Source organism: Hemiscyllium ocellatum, chromosome 23 (assembly GCF_020745735.1).
Source record: "Hemiscyllium ocellatum isolate sHemOce1 chromosome 23, sHemOce1.pat.X.cur, whole genome shotgun sequence".
Classification (NCBI taxonomy): Eukaryota; Metazoa; Chordata; class Chondrichthyes; order Orectolobiformes; family Hemiscylliidae; genus Hemiscyllium; species Hemiscyllium ocellatum.
Genome location: NC_083423.1, coordinates 24,811,802 through 24,830,331, shown reverse-complemented (window position 1 = coordinate 24,830,331; position 18,530 = coordinate 24,811,802). Strand labels below are relative to the sequence as shown.

Below are 18,530 nucleotides of genomic sequence, written 5' to 3'. Positions count from 1 at the left end.
AGAAAATAATAGAGAAGTCAGTGAATATGTTGCCATCAATCTTCATTACCTAGACAACAATATGATGCAATGATGAACGTTACATCAGCAAAAGTTATGTCTATTAAAACAATTGTCATGCTATAATACTTCCAATAAAATTGAATACAGCAACTTTTACATTTTTCTTCTACAACACATTGGCCAATGGCTCTTAATGTTTCAGTGTTAAGTGCAGAGTTGAGTGTTTCCTCTTCTAATTTCTGTTGACATTTTTTGATTACTTTTTGCATCTCAAACATAAAAAATACAATGTATGTGGAAATGCTTCACCATTACATGGCTGCTCAAAATGTCTATCGTTCAATAGCAATAAATTGTGCATTAAAGTTATCTAAAATACATCAGTTACACAAAAGATTTTGACAATGTACATCATACACCAACTGTCACTTGAATTAATTCTCATTTGGTGTTTTATACAAGAGGACATGTACTAAAGGAAAAAAACACATTTAACCAACTTTGATACAGTCTCATGAACTTATTCAGATAACAGGGAACGAAGCACTTTGAAGCAGTATGAGCTGTTAATTGACATCAAGACTCACCTGGACCACTCTCTCACAGAAGCAGAGTAGCTGACAGAAAAGGATTGCTGCTAAATTTCACAGTTCACGTATCTCAGTGTAACATTTTTTATTCTTGATTCAAAACAAAGATCTTGAAAACGCCTGAAGACCATCATCAAGCTCGCACATGACTCACACGCACAAGCGCAGGATGTCAGCAAAAAAACACTGATAGAAAAGCTTTGAGGACGATGCATAATGACAAATCTGGGAAGGTCACAGATTATCAGGTCTTTGGAAATTTACTAATAAATTCACAAGAAACAATAAATACTTTTGTATAGAAACCAGAGAACTGCAGACGTTGGAAACCTGAAATTAAACAGCAGTTGCTGGAGAAACTCAGCAGGTCTGGCAGCATCTGTGAAGAGAAAGCAGAGTTAAAGTTTCAAGTTCAATGACTCTTCTTCAGAAATGATTGTAGCTATGAAAAGGTTGGTATATAGGGGAACCTAGATTATCCAAATACCAATTATCCAAAAAACGGATTATCCACAGGAGATCAAGGTCCTGACAGAAACATCACATCAAAGATGTGTGTCCAACACAAATCTGTTTACACAGATTAAAAGTGCTGCTGAGAACAATCCTGGACTGATGGGAGCGCAGACACTCTCTCTAAATGACTGACCTCCCACCCTCCTTTCCTTGGAGTTCTACACAGGGGTGTACCCTAAACCCTCCTTCCCCAGATAATCTCTCCAATATTGTACAAGAAAAAGGTGTGGGTGGGTGGATGTATACATGCGCACGCGCTATTTGGAGACTCACCTCCCAAAAGGCAGCAGCAGCAGTTGTCTTGTTGTTCGTGTCCAGTCTAGCTACCCTGGGAGGCGGGGGGGGGGGGGGGGGGGGGGGGGGGCGGGCAATGCGATGATGGGGCAGGGAGCAGGCAGGGGTGGTGTTGATGGCAGACAGCGGTGTTGGACAGGGTTTGGGGTGGGGGTGGGCGGGGAGCGGTGTTGGGGGACGGTCAGGGTATTGGAAGGGAGCTCATGCATGCTGTAATGCAGCATTATCTCCTGAACAGGGAGCAGACTTTATAGAAAAGTCCACGCCCCAGATGAATTGATTAACTGAATAATCGAGATTCAAGAGATGGTAGGCAGGTAGGTACATAACAGCAATTGGGCAGAAAGGCAAATAAATAATGGTCAGTCTGGGAGAATCAATAGCTGCTAATGAGCTCCATAAGTACCTGAGAAGCACTGCTGCGTGGGAAGGACATGGAAGAAAGTGCGCAGGCCCTAAAAATTACTGAACTTGATATTGAGTCCTGAAGGCTGCAGAGTCCCCAAATAGAAAATGAGGTTCCATTCTTCCAGTCTGCATGGAGCTTTGCTGCAGAGCAGCAAGCCTGCAACAGAGATGTTGACTAGGGTGAGATGAAGTGTTGAGGTGTAGGCAACTAGAAGGTCAAGTCATTTTTGTGTACAATATGTAAGTGTACTGCAAAACGGTCATCGAATCTGCTTTTTGTCTCCCCAAAGTAGAGACCAGATGATGAGCAGCAAATAAAGAAGACTAGATTAAGTGAAGGGAATCTAAAACTATAGGGCATAATGTTTAAAGGTGAGAGAGAAAGAGGGCAACCTTTTCAGAGGATGGTGGATGTATGGAATGTGCTACCATAGGAAGTGGTGGAGCCTGGGACAATTACGACATTTAACAGGCATCAGGATGGGTACATGACGAGGAAGGGTTTAGAGGGCTATGGGCCAAATGCTAGCAAATGGGATTCGATCAGTTTGGGAAATTCGGTCAGTGTGGATGATTTGGACCGGAGGGTCTGTTTCCATGCTGTGTAACTATATAAATCATTGGTACACTTGGAAGGTGTGTCTGGGACTTTAGGAAGAGAGGGAGGAGAAAGTAAAGGGGAAGGTATTACAGCTTCTGAGTTTGTATGGAAAGTGCCAAGGGTTCGTAGGGATGAGTGAGGAGCGGAGAAGAAGTGGACCACAGTGTTCCGGAGGAAACTGTCCCTGCGCGCTGACTAGGGATGGAAGGACAATGTGTGTCTGGTGGTGGCATCCTGCTGGAGGTGGCAGAAATAGCAGCTTTAGATATGGATGCTTGTGTGGTATAAAATACGAGGGACCCTATAGGAGGAAACAGAAGGGGTATGGGAAGAAGTGCAGGAGATGGTTGGACACAGTGGATATTTCGGAGGGCCCCTTGTAGAAGCTGGCATCATCAGAACAGGTGTGACAAAGACAGAGAAACTGAAAGAAGGGAATGGAGCATTTACAGGAAGGTAGGTGTGAGGATATATTGTACAGGGAACTGTGGGAGTCAACAGGTTTATAGTGGATATTGGTGGCCAGCCTATCCCCAGAAATGGAAACAGATGTTGAGAAAGGGGAGGGAGGGGGACAGAGATGGAGCAGGGTGGAAATTAGAAGCAAAATTTCTAAATTTTTTCAATACCAGATGAGAGAGGAAAACAGCACTGACAAGTTCATCAGTATACCATAGAAATAGTTGTGGGAAAGGACCAGAGTATGAGTAGAACAAGGAATGTTCCACATATCCCACAAAGAGATAGGTAAAAACAGGGCCCACGATCACACCTTTAATCAAAGAAAGGAGGAGGAGTTTACTCTTTATTTGGTGCCTAAACTATATAAAACAGCAGAGAAAATAAAAAGACTTAGGCCATTTAAGCCTTTACTAATGGTTACCCAAATCACTTTCTTGCACTATCCTTATAATCCTCCACTATCTAAAAATCTACTGTGCTCTAACGCCTGAACAGAAAATTCAAAGATTGACAGCAATTTGAATGAAGAAATGTTGCCTGATTGCAAGCCTAAATGCTGACCCATTATTCCAAGATCATGAAACCTATTTCCACACTCTGTAGTCAGGGAAACATATTTTACAGCATCCATGCTGTCTCGCTCCCTAAGAGCTATACACAGTAATTCAATCAGAACACTCCTCATTCTCTAAACTCCAAGGAATATGACACAAACATGAAGAATACAGGAGTAACACAGCAGATCTGGCACCATCTGTGGAGACAGAAAGAGTTAACGCTTCAGAGTGTGGTATTACAGCTAAGTAGCTTATACTTCTTTCAAATCTTGATCACTGCATTCCCTGTTCACACCGCGGCCTCCATTATATTGGCAAGACCAAACATAGATCGGGTGACCATTTAGTAAAACACCTTCACTCTGACCAGAAAGTCCCCAAACTCCCGGTCTCTTGTCTTTTCAATAAACCACCTTGATTGTCATGTCAAGATTTCTGTTCTGGACCAGTTGCAAAGATCCAATAAAGCACAATGCAAGCTCAAGGAACACCACCTCATTTGCTGCTGAGGCATTCTATAGGATTGAGTTCTCAGTGAATTCAATAAGTTCAGAAACTAAATGCTTTGCTTTATTCCACTAACCTCACCACAGTCACATTTGTGTCTTGTCTACTTTGCACTCATCACAAAGACCGATTCTCTTCCTTTCACATCTCAATTTACATTTCTTTCCCCTTACTTCACCATACACAATCCAGTTGGCTTTTACACTTGGTCTCAATGCCATCTGCCTCTTGCTCCTCCTCTCCCTGTCAAAAAAGTTCTAAAAATTTTTATTCTCCAACATTTCAGTCCTACAGAATAATCACACCACACTCAAAATATTGGAGAGAAACAGAGTCAAAGATGCGGACAGGTCTTCTGCATTTATCCAGCAGAGTGTGTTTGCTTCAGATTTACAGCATACGCAGTACTTTGCCTTTACTCCAGAGAATGAGTTTAGTCTATTCAGTCTGAACTCACAGGTCAATCCACTCATTCCAGGAACCAACTTAGAAAACCTTTGCTGCATTTCCTCTTTGACAATCTGCTCTTCTTTGAGTAACAAAAGGTTGAGAAGGAACAGTTTACTATGATCAGTCAGTCAAAGAAGGCCATCTGTGACTTTAGAGACGCAAATCAGATATCGTAAATAAATCTAGTCCCATTTGCCAACATTCAGCCCATGTGCCTCTAAACCCTTCTTATTCATACACCCACCCAGATAAATTTTAAGTATTGCAATTGTACCAGCCTCCACCACCTCCCCTGGCACACCACCCTCTGCATGAAAAGGTTGCTCCATAGGTCCCTGTCAAATCTTTCCACTCTCACCTTAAACCTCTGCCAGCATGTTTTGGGCATTGCTACCTTGGGGAAGAGACCTTATTCATCCTATCTATGGCTATTATGGCGTTACCAACTTCTAATGGCATCCTTCAGCCTCCAAACACTCTAGTGAAAATAGCCCCAGCCTATTCAGCTCAAACCCTCCAACCTTGACAACATCCTTGTAAACTTTTTCAGAAGCTTTTCAAGTTTCACAAACATCCTTCCTGTATGCAGAGAGACCAGAACTGCATGCAGTATTCCAAAAGTGGCCTAACCAATGTCCTGTACTACAATGTTGAAAAATTAAAATGGCACTCTCTCTGAACATTAATGTAATATTAAAGGGTTAAACTGCACTGTTTTTGGGTGAGGATGACAGCCATGAAAGAATGCAGATGACTATCCATTGTAATTTACACTTCAACACCACTCAATGGAGAAATCCGAATTCTTGAATAAGGGCAGTTAAATACTTCACAAAACTGACGAGACTTCCACCCTTCTGGAGATGCTTCAGATGGAGGATACCAGCACATCTGAGTGTGCAGTGCAACAGTAGGCCAGTCGAATGCAGTATTCTTTGCTGCTTCTGCTCCCACTCTGCTGTTAAATGAAACAAAGCCAACTGGCTGTTGTGATATTAGCTTGATCAGTGAACCTTCATATCCCTCAAAACGACTGAAAGAGAAGTAAAGCTTACGTGGTTTAATGTCCATAGGAAGGCCACTGGCAAAAAGCATACCGACCTACTCTTCACTGTTTTTTTTTCTGTGAACAAGCAACCAAATTTATTAAACACAGATAGTACATGCTTTCTGGAGGAACATTCAACACACCTCGCAGAGCTTACGGAGTCATGGCAAAAAGCTCTCTGAATAAAAGGAAACAGTTAAAGTTTATTCAAACTTGTACAAGCAAGGTGACCCCCTCTGACCCATAGCACCCACCCTCCCTCGCACGAATGCAAGGTGGAGTCAAAGTGAGGCAGTTGCAATGCTCACAGATACTCTGGCCGCTACCCCACAGTCACACGCGACTCAAGACAACCCCCAGTTACTCACAGTCACATTAACCCAGGTACAATGGCAGGTTGAATTGAGAGAGAGTGTGTGGTGCTGGAAAAACACAGCAGGTCAGACAGCATCTGAGGAGGAGGACATAGAACATAGAGTACAGCACAGAACAGCCCTTCGGCCCACAATGTTATGCCGAGGATTATTCCTCATCTAAAATAAAATAACCTAACCTACGCACCCCTCAATTCACTACAGTTCATGTGCACGTCCAGCAGTTGCTTAAAATGTCTCCAATGACTCTGCTTCCACCACCACTGCTGGCAATGCATTCATGCATTCACAACGCTCTGCGTAAAGAACCTACCTCTAACATCTCCTCTATACCTTCCTCCTAACACCTTAAAGCTAGGGCCCCTCGTGCCAGTCAATCCTGTTCTGGGGAAATGTCTCTGGTGTTTGACTCTATCCATGCCTCTCATTATCTTGTACACCTCGATCGGATCACCTCTTTTCCTCCTTCTCTCCAGAGAAAAATCCGAGCTTAGTCAACTTCTCTTCGTAAGACAGACCCTCCAGTCCATGCAGTATCCTGGTAAACCTTCTTTGCACCCTCTCCAAAGCCTCTGTACCTTTCTTATAAGAGAGCGAAGTGTGGTCTCACCAGGGTTTTGTAGAGCTGCAGCAAAACCTCACAGCTCAAACCCTATCCCCCTGTTAATGAAAGCCAAAACACCATATGCTTTCTGAACAACCCTATCTACTTGGATGGCAACTTTGAGGGATCTATGCACTTGAACACCAATATCCCTTTGTGCTTCCACACTGCTAAGAATCCTGTCTTTAATCCTTTATTCAGCATTCAAGTTCAAACTTTCAAAATGCATCACTTTGCATTTATCCAGGTTGAACTCCATCTGCCGTTTCTCAGCCCAGCTCTGCATCCTGTCTATGTTGCGCTGTAGCCTGCAATAGCCCTCACTACTATCAACAGCACCTCCAACCTTTGTGCCATTTGAAAAATTACTAACCCACTCCTCAACTTCCGCATCCAAGCCATTTATAAAAACTACAAACAGCAGAGGCCCAAGAACAGAGCCCTGCGGGACACAATTCACCACTGACCTCCAGGCAGAATACTTGCCATCTACAACCACTACTCTGCCTTCTGTCAGCCAACCTACTCTGAATCCAGACAGCCAAATCTCGCTTACCTCCTGACTTTATGATTGAGCCTACCATGGAGAACCTTATCAAGTGCCTTGCTGAAGTCCATATACACTGCTCGACCTGTGTCATCACCTCCTCAAAGAACTCAATAAGATGTGTGACATATGACCTGCCCCTCACAAAGCCATGCTGACTGCCTTTAATCACACAATGCTTTTCCAAATAGTCATAAATCCTATAACTCAATTCTTTCCAAAACCTTGCTGACCACAGATGTAAGACGGACAGGTCTGTAATTGCCAGGGATTTCCCTATTCCCCTTCTTGAAAGGAAGAACAACATTAGTCTCCCTCCAGTCATCTAGTACGACTCCCATGGAGAGTGAGGTAGCAAAGATCTTCGCCAGCAGCTTAGCAACCCCCTTTCTTGCTTCCTGGAGCAACCTAGGGTAAATCTGGTTTGGCCCTGGAGACGTATCAAATCTTAATGTTTGCCAAAATTTCTAGCACATCAACTTCAATCTTGATCTGTTCAAGCCTGTTTCCTAGCTCCTCAAAGTTCTCATTCACAACAAGGTCCCTTTCCTTAGCGAAAACCGAAGCTTCCCCTATCTGCTCAGACTCCACGCACAAGTTCCCTTCACTGTCCACAAAACCACCAATTTTGGTATCATCTGTAAACTCACTGACCATACTTATTATGGATAAAAGCCATTTTGGTACAATGGAATTCTTAGTTGAACATAGCCTTAAAAATAACATGAAAGCTACATATATTTCTACATTGTGTTTCAGAACGTTATTCAGTTACTGCATAACATCTTTTATAATAGATTCTGAAAAGTATAGTAAACTTGTTAATACTATATATTGTCATACTTACAGTTGTAGTATAAACAAAATATCAGTCATATATCTCTGTTCAGACTTATTGAACAGATAGAAATAGCACTTTTCAACCATCAAATTACTGCACTGAAGCTTCAGGCTTGATTAGATGAAGTCACTTCATTGGTATTTGGAGTTAATGACCTTTTCACTGAAGGGAAAGTAGGACTGAGACAAGGTGGCATTTTAGAGTGAACAAAATTTTGGCGATGCACTCAAACTTTAGTAAGTCATGTATTATTCTGCTTATCTATTACCATAAATTTTGTATTAATTTGAGATATCATTTCAGTGGTGCTGTCCAGTCTCCAACATTTTTTTAGATAAAGCATCACTGTATACAAACTACACAGTCACTAAATACATATTGGCCAAGCTGGTAATTTTCTGGGATGAGTATTGGAAGAGGAGGGGATTGTTTATGGAGATGGAAAATCGCAGAGTCATAGAGACGTACAGCATGGAAACAGACCATTCGGTCCAACTTGTCCATGTCGACCAGATACCCCAACACAATCGAGTTCCCACCTGCCAGCACCCGAACCATATCCGTCCAAAACTCTTCCAATTCATATACCCATCCAGATGCCTTTTAAATTTTGCAATTGTACTAGCCTCCACCACATCCTCTAGCAGCTCATTCCATACACGTACCACCCTGTGTGAAAAAGTTGCCCCTTAAGTCTCTTTTATATCTTTCCCCTCTCACCCTAAACCAATACCCTCTAGTTCTGGACTCCCCAAACTCAGGGAAGAGACTGTGTCTATTTATCCTAGCCATGCCCCTCACGATTTTCTAAACCTCAATAAAAGGCCTCCAGGGAAAAACAGCCCCAGCCTATTCAACCTCTCCCTATAGCTCAAATCCTCCAACCCTGGCAACATCCTTGTAAATCTTTTCTGAACCCTTTCAAGTTTCACAACATCTTTCTGATAGGAAGGAGACCAGAACTGCACATATACATTCCAAAAGTGGTCAAACCAACATCCTGTACAGCCACAGCATGACTTTCCAACTCCTGTACTCAATACTCTGACCAATAAAAGAAAAGCATACCATCGCCTTCTTCACTATGTGATCTACTCGTGGCTCTACTTTCGAGGAGCTATGAACCTGTATTCCAAGGTCTCTTCGTTCAGCAACACTCCCCATGACCTTGCTATTAAGTGTAGAAGTCCTGCTAAGGATTTGCTTTCTCACATTTACCTAAGTTAAACTTCATGATGATTTTTAGTATAAATAGCAACCACTCAAATGATTCAGCAATTCATTCAATGAGTGGCTCAGCCATTGAGATAACAAAAGGAGCTATATTTAATATTTTCTAAGTCAACTAACCTCAACCGCAGAGGGAGTAATCATGCTCCAACTTATTCTGGAGTTGCTAATTTAGGGGACAGGGCATAAAATGGATTGCACGTGCAATCCAGCAACACCTGATGGCAGTGTATATATACAGGAACAGGAGATCAACTGTTATGATCCAACAGCTGAATAGCCTATCAAGATTCTTGGTCAGGCAATTATGGTACCTTAGGTCAGCCAATATGAATAAAGCCATACTTTGGCCAGTGGACAAGATAATGTCAAAACTTTAAATCCAGGACATATAAACCACCAGAAAAATATTCAATAAAATCTCTGAAAAAAGACTGTTAGCTAAAGCTGAAGTCCAGAAAATTGAGGGCAAGTAACTGAACTTATTAGGCTGACTGTCAGGAGAAGAGACAAGATAGCTAATGGGCGGAATATGATTACCAGCACCGAAAGAGGTCTGGAGTCTCAACAATTGCCCATTATTATTATTTACATAGATGTGAGAATTTGAAGTCAGGTGACTAGATTTGTTGATAGGACAAAAACTGGGCAGCAGCGTCGATGGAAGTGTCAAGTTACAAAGAAATATCAAGTTAAATGAATAGATGAAACAGCTGCAAATATACTTCAATGCAGCCAAGTGTAACATCATCTACTCTGAACCTTAAAGATAGACCACTGTAATTTCTAAAATGATAGAAAAGGTAGAAAACTTAGGTGGTCCAGGTACAAAATGGTGAAAAAGACTAATGGAATTTTGGCCTTTATACATAGAGGCCTAGAATACAAGGGGCTTAAAGTCACTCTACTTTCAAGAAAAGCACAGTTTACATCATATCTGGAGTACTATGTTCAGTTCTGGGAGACCACATTGAGAAAGGATATACAGAATGTAGCTCAAACTGACCGGAATTATTTCTAAACTCCAAAGGCTTACTTACAAGAAAAGATTTTACAAGCAAAGGTTGTATTTGCTGGAACTTGGAAGTTAAAGCAATGATTTGATCTGCGTTTCCAAGATAGTAAAAGGAATAGATAAAGAAGAAACACAAACTATTTCCATAAGTTGGGGAGCATACAGCTCATGGAAATTTTTTTTAAAATAATACAACCAAAGCAATAACAAGTAAAGTTAGGAATCATTTCTACAAATAGAGTGCTTAGGAGTTAGGTCACAGGTCAGCCATGATCTCTGACTGGTGGAACAGACTTAAAAATGCTGGATAGCCTACTACAGTTAAACATAACCCCTCAAGTATGTTATGCTATTCAAATATAATTGTGGCTGCTCTTTTTCTTGGCTGCATATTCTTTCATGCATTGCCAAATAAAAATTGTATTGATCTCGCATTTAAAATTAGTAAACTGCCATCTGCTGCAATTTGGGGGATGAGTGTTCGATAATTTTGCCACCATTTACTTGAAGTATTTGCTAACCCCTCTCCTGAATGGCCTAATGGGGCATTCATTTAAAACGGAGGGTGCAAGGAATTTCTTCTCTCATGGTAATCAATGTCTGGAATTCTATACACCGGAAAATTGTGGCAGCAAGATCATTGGACCTATTTATTTCAAAAACCTATAATTTTCTTACTTAATCAAAGAGATGAGGGTTATAAAGGAGCCACCACAAAAAAAAAAGAGGAGTTGAGGCCAAAAGCAGATAAACCATGAAGTCATAGAGCAACGGGCAGGTTGGAGTGGCCAAATGGCCCACTTCGCTCCTGATCGTTAAGTTCTAAATCTGAATTTTAGCTTATCCCCCTTGTCTGTGAAAAAGTTGCCATCTATCAACCTGATCAATTCCTTTCAAAACTATACAACTCTCAATGAAAACACCTTTCAACCTTCTAATTTGGCAGTAAGTACAAGCCTAGTTTACATAACTGTTCCTCACAATTTAATACTCGGAGCCATGGTATCATTCCAGCAAATCCGCACTGCACATTTTCCAAGACCATATATCCTTTCTAAAGTGCGAGACCTAGACTTACACATCCTAATCAGGGCTTTTTCATAAAGAAAATAGCTGCAGCAAAAAACTCTCTCTCTCCCTTACAGTCTAGGGTTTTAGTTAGAAAGTCTAGAATCCATGAGCCTGTTTGATCAATTTTTGTGCTCAACCTTAATACTTTAAATTATCTGTGAGCAAAAAACATTAAAAGAGAGGCACCAAATTTCACCTAAACTTACAGTGCTCATAGTTTGAATAAATAATACTTAGATTTGTTTTGATCCAAATGAATGGCCTCAAACATATTTGCGTCAAAATCCATTTGTTACTGTATTGTCATATATGTACTTAGATCTCTCAATTGATCTTTATCCCACCATGAGCACTATCAAATACCACCTTTTTGGAAAAATTGGAAACAAGGCTCTTTATTTTGCCAAGTAATTGCAAATATCATGAACTGATGAGACCTTAGCACAGATTCTCACTTCCTTCCAATTTGAATATATCTCTATTATCCCATTAACTTTTACTGCCTATCCAATCTCCTAACTAAGTTATTCATATCTTCCGCATTACATTCTGCGGACAGTTTCTTACATGGAGGTCTTCTACAAGTCCATGTAAACCCATTGACCTCACATATTGTTTTTCACACTAAAAAAAATGTTGCTGGACCTGCCTAATATTGAAAATTGACTTGTTAACTTTACAAACCCAGTTTAATTGAATCTCTTAAGAGTGTAGGGGCATTCTTAAGAATGAAATCAGGAAGGCAAAGAGGGGATATGAGATAACACTGATAAGGTGAAGGATAATCCAAAGAGATTCTACAAATACATTAAGAGGAAGATAGTAACTCGAGAGAGGAGTTGGACCTCTTAAAGATCAAGGAAGTCATCTTTGTGTTGAATCCCAGGAGACGGGAGCGCGCTAAATAAATACTTCACGTGCATTTTTAATGTGGAGAAAGAAATGGATTCAAGAGAATGCAGAGAAATAAACTTTGATGCTTTAAAAACTCTTTACATTACAGAGGAGGATATTGAGGAGGGTTTAGAGAATATAAAGATGGAAAAATCACTGGGACGTGATTAATGTATTCCAGAAAGTGATGGAAAGTAAGGGAAGAAATTGTGACACTTCTTACAGAAATATTTGTATCATCTATAACTACAGAATAGGTACCTGAGGACTGGTGACTAATGTTGTGTCTTTGTTTAAGAAAGGTCGTAGGGAGAAACTGGGGAACCATAGACCTGTAAGTCTGATGTCCGTTGTGGGTAAATTGTTGGAGGTGATTATAAAACATAGGATTTATGGGCAATTAGAGAGGCGAAAATTGATTATGGGTAGTCAGCAGGGTTTTGTGTACAGAAAATCATGCCTCACAAATTTGACTGAGTTTTTTGAGGAAGTTATCAAAAAGATTGATTAATGGCAGAGCAGTTGATGCTGTTTATTTGGATTTTAGTAAAGCCTAAAACAAGGTTCCACATGGCAGACTAATTAGTAAAATTAGGTCACATCAGATTCAGGGAGATCTTACCAACTGGATACATAATTGACTTAAGGAAACAGTAGTGGAGGAGGGTTGCTTTTCAGACTGTAGGCCTGTAACCAGCAGTGTTCCACAAGGATCGGTTTTGGGTCTTCTTTTGTCGTTTATATAAATAATTTGGATGAGAATATAAAAGGCATGGTTACTAAGTTTGTGGATAACACCATAATTGGTGGTATAGTGAACGGTGAAGGAGGTGTTGGAAGATTACAAAGAGATCTTGATCAAATAGTTTAATGGGCTGAAAAATGGCAGATGGAGTTTAATCTGAATAAATGAGAGGTATTGTATTTTGGTTCAATAAACAAGGGTAGGGCTTTGGGTAGTGTTGTACAACAGAGGGACCTAGGGATGCATCACATATAGTCAGGGCATTTAAAAAAGGTGTTTGTCACTCTTGCCTTCATTGCTCAATCCTTTCAGTATAGAATTTGGTAAATCATGTTGAGGTTGTACAGGACAATGGTGAGGCCTCTTCTGGAATACTGTGTCCACATACAGGAAGTATGTTTAGCTTAAGAGTGTTCATAAGAGATTTACCTGCATGTTGCTGGGTATGGAAGGTTTGAGTTATAAAGAAAGGCTGGGACTTTTTTCCACTAGAGCATAGGAGGTTGAGAGGTGACCTGACGGAAGTTTATAAAATAATGAGAGATAGAAATAGAGTTAATGGCAGTTGTCTTTTTCCTAGGATGGGGAATATCAAGACTGAGGGCATATTTTTAAAGGTGAGAGGAGAGAGATTTAAAACAAAAATCATGAGGCAAATTTTCATTTTTTGTTAAACAGAGTGCATTCATCACGTGTGGAATGAACTTCCTGAGAAAGTGGTGGATCCGGGTACAATTAGAACTTTTAAAAGACATTTGGATACATACATAAAATGGGAAAGGTTTCAAGAGATATGGGCCAGGAGCAGGCAGATAGGACTAGTTTGGGATTATGCTCAGCATAATCAGATTATGTTGGATTGAAGGGTCTGTTTCCATGTTATATGACTGTATGGCTCTCTCATTAAGTTCATACTTCTTGAAGCATAATTAGGAATTGCAATAACTTTCCCACAACCAATGTTAAACAGGCCTATAATTTTCTGGATTCTCTCTCACCTCTTTCAACTTATGGAGTTTCATTTCCAAATCTCAAATCGAAAGAAAACATTCCTGAAAGAAGAGAGCTCAGGAAGATCGATTTAGGAATCTACAATTTTTGTACTAACTTCCTTTGAATTTCTGAACCACTAATGTAAGGATCTGGCACTCTTCAATGAGAATATTATTTCTAATTACATTAATTGATAACAGCTATCCAGATTCCAACCCAAAACATCTATATAAAGAGTAAACAGCAGGGCCTGGTCCTAAGGAACTGAAAACATTAAGCATATCCTTGCCAAATAAGGGCTTTTGCCCAAAACGTTGATTTTGCTGCTCCTCAGATGCTGCCTGAACTGCTGTGCTCTTCCAGCACCACTAATCCAAAATCTGGTTTCCAGAATCTGCAGTCATTGTTTTCAACCTAATTAAAGCCTGTTGTTAGCAACTGATCACTTACATAATCCTTGGCTTGAGCAAGAAGCAGCACCAATAAAAATACTGAAATATCTTGGAAACAAACGACTGAAAATATGAATAAAGATAGAAAATGCTGGAAATGTTAACATCAGGCAACAGCTGCACCAGTGACCTTCTTTTCTGGATGTAGGTTTGCTCGCTGAGCTGGAAGGTTTGTTTTCAGATGGTTTGTCACCATGCTAGGTAACATCATCAGTGAGCCCCCGGATGAAGCACAGGTGGTATGGCCCGCTTTTATTTATGTGTTTAGGTTTCCTTGGGTTGATGATGCCATTTCCTGTAGTGACGTCATTTGCTGTTCTTTTTCTCAGGGGTGGTAAATGGGATCCTAGTCAATATGTTTGTTTTGGAGATGCTGGTGTTGGACTGGGGTGTACAAAAGTTAAAAATCACACAACACCAAGATGGACTTCGGGACAGGCAGCTGAGGAAAATGGCCGAGCAGAGGCGGATAGCTAAGTTCGGTACCCATAGGGAGGGCCTCAACCGGGACCTTGGGTTCATGTCACATTACAGGTGATCATCATTGCACGCACACACACACACATGGACACAGGTACACACAGACACCCACACATACCCTTATAAAGACACACACACTCCCACATGCAGCCCCTCACAGACTTAAGACACTCTGCACTCACACTCAACCCCCATCCATCCAGACAGACACACACACACACACACAAAGACCCACATGCACACATATTTTGTGGGGTGAATTTGTACTTGCAGAGTTACATTGCACTTTGCTCAAAAACTGTATTAATTCATGTAAGAACTCTGAGCTCAAAAACTGCATGAATTTATGTAAAACTGTTATCTCACTTTTTAGATTAGAATCAATCTAAACATCAGGTCATAGACAGAGAACACAGGGGCTAACACCTTCAACATATTGTCTAGCTATCACCATTGTTAACAGCTAACCCGAGAATGCAACTTTTTAATATAAAAAGGTTTTGTGATTTACACATGAAAGAAGTGAAACTATCACTGTATTCTAACAGATGAAAGGCTTAACAATCAATTTTTCAAAGTATAATTTCAGTTATATCACACTGCAAATTTTTGCTATAAATTCTGTGTAACGATCGAGCCCTCCACTGTCACCTGATGAAGGAGCGCCGCTCCGAAAGCTAGTGTGCTTCCAATTAAACCTGTTGGACTATAACCTGGTGTTGTGATTTTTAAATATGTTTGTTGATAGAGTTCTAGTTGGAGTGCCATGTTTCTAGGAATTCTCATGTATGTCTCTATTTGGCTTGTCCTACGATGGATGTGTTGTCCCAGTCAAAGTGGCATCCTTGCTCATCTGTATGTAAAGATACTAGAGAGAGTGGGTCATGTCTTTGTGGTTAGTTAATGTTCATGTAACCTGGTGACTAGTTTTCTGTTTGTTCATCTAATATATGTTTGTTACAGTTCTTGCACGTTATTTTGTAAATGAAATCTTTCAAAGACTCTATACAGACAACAAGCAAAATTAATGATATTTACAAAATTTACATGTGCAAGAACTATAACAAACACTACATTGGACGAACAAGCAGAAAACTAGCCACCAGGATACATGAACATCAACTAACCACAAAAAGACATGACCCACTCTCACTAGTATCCTTACATACAGATGAGGAAGGACACCATTTCGACTGGGACAACACACTCATCCTACAACAAGCCAAACAGAGACATTCATGTGAATTCCCAGAACCATGGCAATCCAACTGGAACTCGATCAACAAACACATCGACTTGATCCCATTTACCACCCCATGAGAAAAGGAACAGCAAATAACATCACCACAGGAAATGGTATCACTAGCCCAAGGAAATCTAAACACATCAATAGAAAGCGGGCCATACCACCAGTGCTTTATCCGGAGGCTCACTGATGATGTCACCTAGTGTGGTGACAAAACGTCTGAAAATGAACCTTCCAGCTCAGCGAGCAAACCTACATCCAGAACCTCAACCCGAGCTACAAATCTTCTCAAAACTCACTTTTTTTTTTACACCTCCACCAGATTCATTTTTTGTTTCTTGTCTTTTTTTAAAAATCAACTCTTTATCTTGTACTACCCTTCCTTTCATCATTTAACCTGCACAGTGGATGAATGGAAGACAGAACATTGCTTTAGCTCTTTGCACCCATCCACCACCTCGGTGCTTGTTTAAGACCTGAAATGTCTAACTATTTCCCCCCCACACAAGTTCTGACTTAATGCTTAAAAACAATGACATTTTCTTTCTCTCCCCAAATCTGCTGCCAGGCCTACAGAATATTTCCAATATTCTCTGTTGTTATTTCACATTTGCAGCATCAGCAGTATTTTGCTCTTCTATTACTATAAATTATAACTGATTAAAAAGGGACTAGCTACAAACCAGTCTTGTTCAAATATTACAGTTCCAACTTCAAACCAAAATGACTTTATTCATACCATGTTAGTCAGTAGATAAAATGTTTTTCAGCACCATAACAATGTCAGGACTATATTAAGCTATTAATTCAATGAAGCTCACCAGTAGAAACATACACATGCAATAACCCACTGAAAAAAATATGTTCTCACTGCTGCTTTAGAAGCAAAGAGAAGGGTCTGTTTCCATGTTGTGTATCTTTGACTCGATGTTCCACAAGTTTACAGATATCATTAGCACTATATCTGCATACTGTGTTGGCGTTGACTTTAAAATCAAAGTATTAAACAAGTTACTGACATTAAGGAGTCAAAATGTCAAAAAGAATACCAATAATATTCAATGTTTACAGAAGTTTTACCTCATCTCTTCTTCACTGTGTGCTCAAGCATAGAATGGATGAAAGTTGACATGCTAAGCAATTGCACAGGTATCATACACAAATTGCCATAGAACTACATGAGTTTCTTTCAACTATCAAAATAAATGTCACCCCTCACTCATGATTCAGTGGCTAAGTCTAGAATATGATGCAGTACAGAGCCACTTAAAATCAGGAAAGTGATAGAACATTAAATCAAATGTTAACAAAACATACCACACAATGCAAATTAACAACAGACGCAATTATATTTGAGGCAAAACTGTCATCAAGTAATTATACCAAAATTATATTACATGCACATTCTACCTGAAATGGTTCACACACCTCAAAACTACAAGAGGCTGTCAATTAGTTTACAAAGAAAACTCCCACCCATACTGAAAAAAAAGCAGATTTCATCTCTACAGTTGATTATAGCTGATGGCACATTCATAACAAAACATTATAACTAACACTGGATATTTTAAATCAAATTCAGCCAAGCCCAAACTATGCAAAATGCCAACAAAAAGGCCAACATTTATAAAAACGTTTGCTAGGATAAAGTAATGAAATAAACATTGCGGAAGATGCAAAGGTATATAGACACAAATACAGAGATTTATTTTAAATTATACTAGTGGTTTGCAACATCACTCAATGAATGAAGCATTTTTCTGCTCAAGACTAAAGCGCCGTTACTGGATCCAGAAAAATCAAGAGCAAAGGAGCAGCATCAATTTACACAAACCACACTCTGCACTACTCACTTTTTATGTGCCTTCTCTTTCTTTCCTTTCGGCCTCCTCCTTCGAGCTTGAATGGCCAGGACTGTCAAGGCAAGACGGGAAACAAGGAGAAATATATATAATTTTAAATATAGGTAGTTCTCAACAACCAAAAAAAACCCCAAATACACCTAGGCAATCATGTAATGTAAGGAGATTTGTTTCTATTCGTGATGTGTTCTTTTCCAAATAGAAAAGTGCTTGACGTTTAAATGGACAACTGGACGGTCGCGTTAATTTGTTTTTTTTTCCCTCACCTTTCCTGGAACTCATTTTCCAGCAGGATTGTCCTCGCGGAGCCGCGCGCAGGCGCAACCGTCAACTTCCCGGCGCTCGAGCGCAGGAAACTAGACAACCGGTACATAATTGACGTCACGTGCCTTCGATGGGGAGCTCGGAAGTTAAAGGGCCTGCAATGTATATTTAAACATCCACGATGCGAAAAGACCCATTGCTCTGTTCGTGTGTGTTTCGAACATAAATATTTTGGTTCTTCACAAGGTGCACATACTAACGACAAATGAACCGTAAAAATCCATCATTCAATGAGTAAATACTGTAAATTGTCACACATTGAGATGACAAACAACACAGATATCCGTCATTTGATGCGCTGATAATCATGTTCATGTGCTTTAATACCTGTGTTTTGTTTAGAAACATTGTGTCTATGCAATGTCAGAGATGTGGACTTGCGTGCAAGCTTCTTCAACTGTACTTCAACCTGTTTC

General features: G+C 40.2%; 1 protein-coding gene across 3 annotated transcripts in view; it reads right to left on the bottom strand.

The window, feature by feature from the left end:
- LOC132826704 (SRSF protein kinase 2-like) overlaps positions 1-18,129 on the bottom strand; it is a 226,984-nt gene extending 208,855 nt beyond the window's left edge. For all 3 annotated transcript variants that reach the window (XM_060842795.1, XM_060842790.1, XM_060842794.1), the window contains exons 1-2: positions 18,057-18,129; positions 17,782-17,842 (exon numbers count right to left, since the gene is read on the bottom strand). In XM_060842795.1, coding sequence (XP_060698778.1) covers positions 17,782-17,842; positions 18,057-18,072 — 77 coding nt within the window. In that variant the 5' untranslated portion in view covers positions 18,073-18,129. The remainder of the gene's footprint in view (positions 1-17,781; positions 17,843-18,056) is intronic.
- Positions 18,130-18,530: the final 401 nt, after the last annotated feature.